General features: G+C 36.4%; 1 protein-coding gene across 2 annotated transcripts; it reads right to left on the bottom strand.

Moving 5' to 3' along the window:
• Positions 1-1,185: 1,185 nt before the first annotated feature.
• Positions 1,186-6,126, bottom strand: LOC117342385 (cell death-inducing p53-target protein 1 homolog). Of its 2 annotated transcripts, XM_033904539.1 has the most exons (4): positions 5,941-6,126; positions 5,832-5,910; positions 3,743-3,914; positions 1,186-1,798 (listed from the first exon to the last, which is right to left on the bottom strand). In XM_033904539.1, the coding sequence occupies exons 1-4, from the start codon at positions 6,010-6,012 to the stop codon at positions 1,693-1,695; spliced, it is 429 nt and encodes a 142-aa protein (XP_033760430.1). In that variant the 5' UTR covers positions 6,013-6,126; the 3' UTR covers positions 1,186-1,692. The 2 variants fall into 2 exon arrangements, with proteins under 2 accessions (XP_033760430.1, XP_033760427.1); XM_033904536.1 differs by having other exon boundaries at positions 5,832-6,124.
• Between the last annotated feature and the right edge of the window lie 3,583 nt (positions 6,127-9,709).

Genomic DNA, 9,709 nt, shown 5'->3' with positions numbered 1-9,709 from the left:
GGCACTAACAAACATCCATATGCATTTGCTGTGACGTATATGCAAATGTAAAGGAAAGGGGGAAACTAAGACCAGATCGGTCTCGGCTATAAATAGATGATTATCAATTGATATATGACTATGACTGTTTAAAATCTAGCCACAGAAATGTCGGCGAAATTAAGAAAAAAAAAAGAAGTTGTAGCAAAAGAATCTTAATTATATAATGTAATGGCAATGTGCTGTTTCAGAGTAAATTGATATGGCGCGCGCATGTAGCGTGCACGCGACCCCCTTTGGACTTATGATCGCTCAATAAATACTCACGAACATCGGGAAGGATTATGGGAAGAAAGTCTGGAAACGAGGCTACTGCAGCCTCACGGAATCTGCCTCGTTTTAATTTGTAACAGAACAGTCACAGACTTGCTCCTAGGGTATTGGTAGGGGTTTAGTTTTATCGCGAGACATTGCGAGAGTACAGAGTTAAGATTAATCATATGTGCTGCTAGTATTTAGTCATGTCGTGTTAAATCGCTAGTGTTTACTCTTTTCACACTGAATTGCTAGAGCTTAGCGTTGTCATTCGACCATTGATAATCTTACGGTGGTGTCTAGAACCGTTTAGAATGAGACACTGCAGCCCTTTGCCCCGTTATTATAATCAAATATTTTAGACTCCGGGACGTAAATAAATAATCCTATTCTCTGTGCAGTTAAAGATAAATTAATCCAGTGGGGAAAAACACGTGACCTGTAACAGGTATGGGAACACTAAACGTCAGATAATGGCGGACGAAGATGCCAGCTCGCGGTAAGTTTGATGCTTTTAAACTCATTTGCTGTATCGATATCAACAATTTAATAACTGCAAACACTCCTACACCATTCTTCTACATCATTTCTCAATAAATTGTGTAGAGGTATTTGAATAACCACTACAGCATATAGTGATGTCGTTTTTGTATATCCATTAATGTTTAGCGTTACGGGTCCCGTGCACTTATTAAACTGTTAATACAGATACAGTAAATGAGTTTAAAAGCATCAAACTTACCGCGAGTCGGCACATTCCTCCGCCATTATCCGACTTTTAGTGTACCATATCTGTTACAGGTCACGTGTTTCCCCCACTGTAATCCTTCGGCACATGTCAAAAATAATCGTATGTATTCTTAAATGATTCATGAGAAAATAACAATTAGATTGCACTTCTTTCAATTTGATTTATTAGAAAATCATTTAAACACATAGATTACTTTAAGCATACAATCGTAATAAATCAACATATTTTACAGGGAAATATTCATAACAAAAACGCCGTCATATTGAAAACGTCACCCAAACGGCTACAACACATCTTTCTAAATTAAAACACAGCAATTGTTCTCAACAATTATCCGGATTCGTTTCTTTAGACTTGAACTTATAAAGCAAAGATTTTGGTTAATAAGTATCAGCAATGTCAAACGTCAAGATACAAGCCAGCGACGATCAAAGTTCTTTGTAAAAATATACTTATAAATAGTCAGGTTATAATTGTAAATATTTTGTTCTCAATGCAAATTTTTCGTTGTGTTTTTAGAGAGTTTAGTCTCAGCTTGCAATGTCCCTTCTGTACATCTAGTCATAACTTCCGGTTCCTTACATCCGGTCGTAACATCCGGTTCATTACATCCGGTTCATTACATCCGGTTCCTTACATCCGGTTCCTTACATCCGGTTGTAACGGCCAACTACACCGCCACAGTTAGGACAGTTGTGGACAACATCCTTACAGCCATCCATACAGAACGGAATAAAACAACAAAGCCAGAATCTACAAAAAATAAATTAAAATTACGATGACTAAGCACTAAACTCAGTTTCACGAATTTTTCTGGTGTAGTAGGAATATTGGAATTCGCGTGCTAAGTAGTTTGTATGTATTTTAACTTGTGTCGTGCCGTCGTGTAATCGTACTCACTACCATATACAATTAACGATTCATTCCGTTCAAATATCTTCGTCGCCTATAGGAGATAAAGTTTAATGTAATTTTGTGTTTTTCCCATAATCCATCATTAAATCTCACTGCGCATGTGCTTTTAGCGACAGAATGAACGGAAATTAAATGTGATGTCCATAGCTCATTAAAACTTGTGCGTTGCACCCCATAAGTTCACAGACAAAAGACTGTACCATATAACTCAATCGTGTCTTTTTTTCCGTCGATTCCGTACGTACGCAATAATCCCGTCCGTGTAGTATTCTATGGTGTGATTCTGTATTCTGTAGTCATAGATATTTTGGAGTTTGTGTTGTTCATATCCTGTGCTGTGTTACGTCTTAATGTACCAAGTTACGTGTGATAACGTGTTCTGATTGGTTAATTGGTTGTGGTTGCTGTCTTTATGTGGTCATTTGGCGGGAATACATTCATTTGGGTAGACAGACATTTTTACAGAGAGGACAAAGAAATGACAAAGACATGTAAGTTATAATTTAAATATATCAATTAATGAATATTAAAAAGTATCCTTAATACTTGTACATTATTAGTTAAATGATGTGATATTTGTTAAAGGTATTTTATTACGTAGATTATACATTCAGCGATTTGCTATAAGTGAACAGGGCATCAATTGTCATTTCATTTGAAATATTTATATACATACACGTACTTATGGAATATATTAATTAACGTACTATTCAAATTATGTAAAAGTAATTAAACGACTGTGCCATCACGTATTCAGTGAAATTGTTAAATAGTAATTGTGAATTGTATTGTTATTTTAAGATCTGAGCTTCGTGTTATATAATGAGCTGTGTGTATCTTCTACCTACATATATGTACGTATATAGTTAGCGACTTACGTTCGGCTCTGCGCCACACGCAAGTAGGCCTATGCAAATATATATATTTATGATTATTTGTATTAAACAGGATAAGATCATATCTGTGTTGTAAGAGTTATGTCCCTTTAACGGACGGTGTTTCGAGTGTGTAGTGAATGCTTGAGACAAAAGTGTAATTTATTTTGATTTAAATTTGATACAGAGGTGTAGTCCCACCATGTCAAGTCGACAATAAATCCTGAATACAGGGGTATTTCTTGTTATGTCTGTACAACTGAACAGGAACGTTTGACACTGAGCACAGAAAAAAATAAACGAATAAAAATAAATACATAATTAAATGAATAAATAAATAAATCCTGAAACAGGGATATTTCATGTTATGTCTGTACAACTGAACAGAAACTTTTGACTCTGAGTACAGAAAAAAAAAAAAAAAATGAAATAAAAAAATAAATGGATAAATCCTGAATACAAATTAATCAGTTAGTTGTGTATTATATATCTGAACACTTAAACACGTCGTTTACATGAATACATTGCAGTTATTCATCAAACAAAATTTAAGATTTGTTTTTTTTTTTTTTTAAATATCAACTTTCATAAAATTTTCCACAAATTCATTAATTCCATTTATATTAAATGTAAGTAATAAACTCGTGGTATTCCGGACTTAAGTGAATTATCAATTGAGAAAATAAATGCGGGAAGTATGTTTGATGTTTTGTAAATACAGCTAGATGATGACGGAAAATGGCTATAGTGGCCTTGGATTTATATAAGTTGCTTAGAAGGTTCCACGAAATCTTCACAAATATGTACATGTATCTTAGGAATTTCTGTATTTTGTTCAACTTCCAGTTGATGCCAGTTTGAGAATGGACAAGTGGGCGCAAGGCTAAATACATTAAAAAATAATTACCCGAAAAAAAACATGAGGAGGAACGCGAGCCACACCATGCTACCAGAGGTGTAGGTTGTTGACGTCATGATGTCAGCCCGACAGTGTGGACAGGTACATCTAACTGACATTTCCCTGAGGATCGGGGCCCCAAAAGTTGTCTGTGGTGCATTTACTACCACCGTTGTCGCACCTACATAGTTAAAGGTAAAAGTAGTCAATAAAAAGGTAAAAGTAGACATAATACAGGCTTCTCAGTACAAACATGGTTACTATGAGGCGAGAATTATCAAATTTGGCGAGATGTTGAACATGAAGCTATTGTGACGTCACTGTTAATGTTACTGCTGCGACAGACATGTACACAGACGACAAAAATAGCTGACGATGACAAGCCAGTCTAGTGACATATTCAGTTGATGAGAGTATCTTTTGAGAGTGTCTTAAGGAAAAAGCAGTAATGATAGAAGTCAGGCATTGGACGCCATTTACATTTTATCGCTTTTACCTGATACCACTTAAACGACTAACGTATACCACTTAAACGACTAACGTATACCACTTAAACGACTGACTAATACAATGTACCACTAAAAAGACTTACTGAAATCACTTAAACGACTAACGTATACCACTTAAACGACTAACTGATATCACTTAAACGACTGACTAATACAATGTACCACTAAAAAGACTTACTGAAATCACTTAAACGACTAACGTATACCACTTAAACGACTAACGTATACCACTTAAACGACTAACGTATACCACTTAAACGACTAACGTATACCACTTAAACGACTAACGTATACCACTTAAACGACTAATGTATACCACTTAAACGACTAACGTATACCACTTAAACGACTAACTGATATCACTTAAACGACTAACGTATACCACTTAAACGACTAACGTATACCACTTAAACGACTAACGTATACCACTTAAACGACTAACGTATATCACTTAAACGACTAACGTATACCACTTAAACGACTAACGTATACCGCTTAAACGACTAACGTATACCACTTAAACGACTAACGTATACCACTTAAACAACTAACTGATATCACTTAAACGACTAACTGATATCACTTAAACGACTGACTTATACAATGTACCACTAAAAAGACTTACTGAAATCACTTAAATGACTAACGTATACCACTTAAACGACTAACGTATACCACTTAAACGACTAACGTATACCACTTAAACGACTAACGTATACCACTTAAACGACTAACTGATATCACTTAAACGACCAACTGATATAATTTAGCAGTGTATAATAATAATACTATTATTTATCCAGTGTTACATATTTAGACAATGTCTAGTTTACATTATGGCCCTGCATCATATTGATACAAACATGTTACAATTCAAGATAACAGTATAACAAAATAATAAAGTAATTATAAGTTATTATCACAGTTAATGAAACTTAAAATGTAATCGTAAAGTGTAATTAAATAGTGAATACTTGTACATCACACAAGTGTTACTAATTAACATGGTTAAAGCACTATGATAGTGGAATCTACATACAATGCTAATATAGCACATAGGTTAAAAATGACAGGATATACACTAATATAGTGTGTATTAAAATGAGACAATGAAGTCGGTTTTGTAAAGGTTTAGATTGGAAATTATCGAATAAAATTACATATAGAGAACATTACTATTCTATATCATCATCATTATCACAGATACAGCAATATACCATTTTAAAAATGGTATCAAGTATCACGGCCATGTTGAGTATATCTTTAGTTTACAATATCTAGATTTTAGTGGTTTCATTTTATTCAAAGTCTACATGTCTACTTCTGTTTTCATTTCAACTGATATAGATAGAATCTAGATTTACGACCCTGGTTTTTTTTCTCTATCATTAAACATCAAACAAGACCGCACGTGTACATGTATATAAGTATATAGGGTCTAGTAAGTAATAACGACGGTAGGTACAATACAGGTACTGGATCCTAACAAACAAATGTTCGTTGGATGCGTATTACTAGAAATAGATAAGTGTCAAGTAGTAAAAACGACAGTACAGACAAGTAAACAATATATATATATCAAAACTCACCTGAGTGTTGCTGTTGTGGTGGTTGGCTGTAGGGAGGGGGTGCCCCCTGTTGGGGGTAGCCCTGTTGGGGAGGAGGGGCCTGTGGGTAGCCCTGTTGGGGAGGAGGGGCCTGTGGGTAGCCCTGCTGAGGGGGTGACGGGTACCCCGGCTGGGTAGGGGGGTATGGAGGTGACTTGTCCATTTCCACGTTTGTTCAAATCCTTTCGAGTTCCTGTCTGAGAAATTTAAAACGTCCGTAGTGTGGGGACCAGGAAAATATTTTACCGAGATGTCTAAGGTGACTCTCCTAGATAACAGATATGTACGGTGTTCCGTTAGGGCCAAATTTCCAATTTCACTCCTTCGCTACTTCGACCTAAACGCGAAGGAGCGAAGGAGCGAAGGAGCGAAAACACGATGGCGAAGGAGCGAAGAAGCGAAGAAGCGAAGGAGCGAAAACACGATGGCGAAGGAGCGATGGAAAAAAAGTGAAGGAGCGAAGGAGCGAAACCACGATGGCGAAGGAGCAAAAACACGATGGCGAAGGAGCGAAAACACGATGACGAAGAAGCCAAAAAGCGAATGAGCGAAGAAGCGATGGAAAGAAGTGAAGGAGCGAAGGAGCGAAAACACGATGGCGAAGGAGCGATTGAACTTCGCTTCTTCGCCATCGTGTTTTCGCTCCTTCGCTCCTTCGCCATCATGTTTTCACTCCGTCGCCATCGTGTTTTCGCTCCTTCGCGTTTAGGTCGAAGGAGCGAAGGAGCGATATTGGAAATTTGGCCCTAACGGAACACTATAGATATGACATGAATTTCCTTTTGTATCTGGGGTGGGTCGCCTACTTTTTGAAAAAGTTGACAAATAATAAGAAAAATATCACTAGCACATTTCTTTGTGTTGTTCGTCGTAACAATTACTTAATCGGTGTTGTTGTAAAACTGCGATGTATGTTTAGAATACATTTGCTCCAATGATCCGTAAAATCTAGCAGAATCTATCTAACACTTAAGCTGTGCCGATTTAATCGGTCAGCTATCACAAATGTAGGGAGGCGTCCAAGGAACGAAATGATAACACGGTTTACATTACACATAACAGTGTCATGTCATCGATCGATTTACAGTCATTTTATGAAGCTTGATTTTATGACTCAATAAAAATGAAATAAAAAACCTACAGCATGATTGTATTAGGTTATTTGCATAACAGTTTTCTTACTTATTTACTACATGTATTCTTCTGTAATAATAATCAGCCTTTTAAATGTTAATTATCAATTACGATTTATTGTTTACTATCAATAAACTGTTTACGAATTTTCAACATATTATACTTCCTTATTTAGGGAGACGATAATATTTTACGGCTTAACTCTGATTTTATTTCCAAACCCGTGATTTGATACGCCAATATATCTGGTCTTATGATGCGGAAGTGTATCGGGTATCAGGTTTATAAATGAACATTTCACGTAGACAGCAGGTAAATAGATAGTAGACAATACCTTGTCAGCTGAATATGAGTCAGGCGTCCCGCTGCTATCTATTTTTATCTTTCTGGAGGTCCGGGTACGATGCCGTCCACATGTAAACAGCACTGATATTAACACGATATCATATCAGCTTGTTCTATAATACATTTGTATGTGTCTCGTCACCCACACGGGCTAGTAGGGACCAATGTGGATTAGTGTTTTAGTTATGTCTGTGACAAAGTGAAGAGAAGGCGTATAGAGTATCTGTTACAGTCAATTAATATTATTATCAAGGAAGAAAGCCTGTCTTACTGAAAAGAAACCTTATGATAAAGATGTGTCAGAAACAAAACTATAAAATTGATGATTAACTTTAATTATCTAGTGATGTTATACGGTGCTTCAATGAGGACTACAATTCACGATTATATAGCTTAACATTCAAAATTTTAATGTGGTGTGTCGTATGTCGAGCCACTGAACATTCAAAATTTTAATGTGGTATGTCGTATGTCGAGCCACTGAACATTCAAAAGTTTCCTTGTGGGCAGTGAAAACGCATAAGATATTTTTTTTGAATGTTGAATGTCGTATGTTGATCTAAATTCACACAGTCTTTGTTAGCTTAATTTGGTCTAAGTTTCGCGATCTCGTATCTTATGTTTTAATGCTTAGTATAAGAAACGAAATCCAGCCTAATAGATATTAGTTATAAATTTGATAGCCATGTGCATAGATTTTCACGTCCGTACAGTATTGTGATCCAGGTATCGAGCTACAAAAGTTGATTTAAATGTCAATAAAACCTCTAGATTCTAGCGGACGAGGGTCAGTGACATTACCAAAAACAACGCATTTTACCTATTATCATGATATACAAATAATTTATAAACGTCTGCTGAAGTACCATTTAACGTAAAATCTCCATTGTGATCATTCGTTGTGGGCTCGATACTTTTAAACCGGATACCTGTATAAACAGGACATCTTTACTAACTGAACACCTGTTTAAAGTGAACACCTGTATAATCCAGACACTTGTTAAAACCGGACAAATAATGGATTCTCTATAGGCCATACAGTATGATACCCAGGCCTCGACTGCCTTTATTAATACGCCGAAAATTACAGAGTTCATTTTAGTAATGACATATTTAAACTGATGGAACACTTTCTCGCTATGGCTGTAGACCGAAGAGAAATTGTCGAAACTCTACGTAAATAAACTAGTAATAGGTGACCTACTTTAAATGGGGTTTATTTTACAGAGGTTCCCTGAATGACAGGTTCGACTGTGTTATATAGAGGTGTCCTAAAGGACAGGTTATACTGTATTATATAGAGGTGTCCTTAAGGACAGGTTATACTGTGTTATATAGAGGTGTCCTTAAGGACAGGTTATACTGTGTTATATAGAGGTGTCCTTAAGGACGGGGTCGACTGTGTTATATAGAGGTGTCCTAAAGGACAGGTTATACTGTGTTATATAGAGGTGTCCTTAAGGACAGGTTATACTGTGTTATAGAGGTGTCCTTAAGGACAGGTTATACTGTGTTATATAGAGGTGTCCTAAAGGACATGTTATACTGTGTTATAGAGGTGTCCTTAAGGACAGGTGATACTGTGTTATATAGAGGTGTCCTAAGGACAGGTTATACTGTGTTATATAGAGGTGTCCTTAAGGACAGGTTATACTGTGTATATAGAGGTGTCCTTAAGGACAGGTTATACTGTGTTATATAGAGGTGTCCTAAAGGACAGGTTATGCTGTGTTATAGAGGTGTCCTTAAGGACAGGTTATACTGTGTTTTATAGAGGTGTCCTTAAGGACAGGTTATACTGTGTTATATAGATGTTTCCTAAAGGACAGGTTATGCTGTGTTATAGAGGTGTCCTAAAGGACAGGTTCGACTGTGTTATATAGAGGTGTCCTTAAGGACAGGTTATACTGTGTTATATAGAGGTGTCCTTAAGGACAGGGTCGACTGTGTTATATAGAGGTGTCCTTAAGGACAGGTTGTACTGTGTTATATAGAGGTGTCCTTAAGGACAGGTTACACTGTGTTATATAGAGGTGTCCTTAAGGACAGGTTGTACTGTGTTATATAGAGGTGTCCTTAAGGACGGGTTATACTGTGTTATATAGAGGTGTCCTTCAGGACAGGTTATACTGTGTTATATAGAGGTGTCATCAAGGACAGGTTATACTGTGTTATAGAGGTGTCCTTAAGGACAAGTTATACTGTGTTATATAGAGGTGTCCTTAAGGACAGGTTATACTGTGTTATAGAGGTGTCATAAAGAACGGGTTATACTGTGTTATAGAGGTGTCCTAAAGGACAGGTTCGACTGTGTTATATAGAGTTGTCCTTAAGGACAGGTTCGACTGTGTTATATAGAGGTGTCCTTAAGGACAGGTTAT

This window comes from Pecten maximus, chromosome 14 (assembly GCF_902652985.1).
Source record: "Pecten maximus chromosome 14, xPecMax1.1, whole genome shotgun sequence".
NCBI lineage: Eukaryota > Metazoa > Mollusca > Bivalvia > Pectinida > Pectinidae > Pecten > Pecten maximus.
The sequence above is the reverse complement of the archived record's forward strand: the minus strand, read 5'-3'. Positions and strand labels throughout refer to the sequence as shown.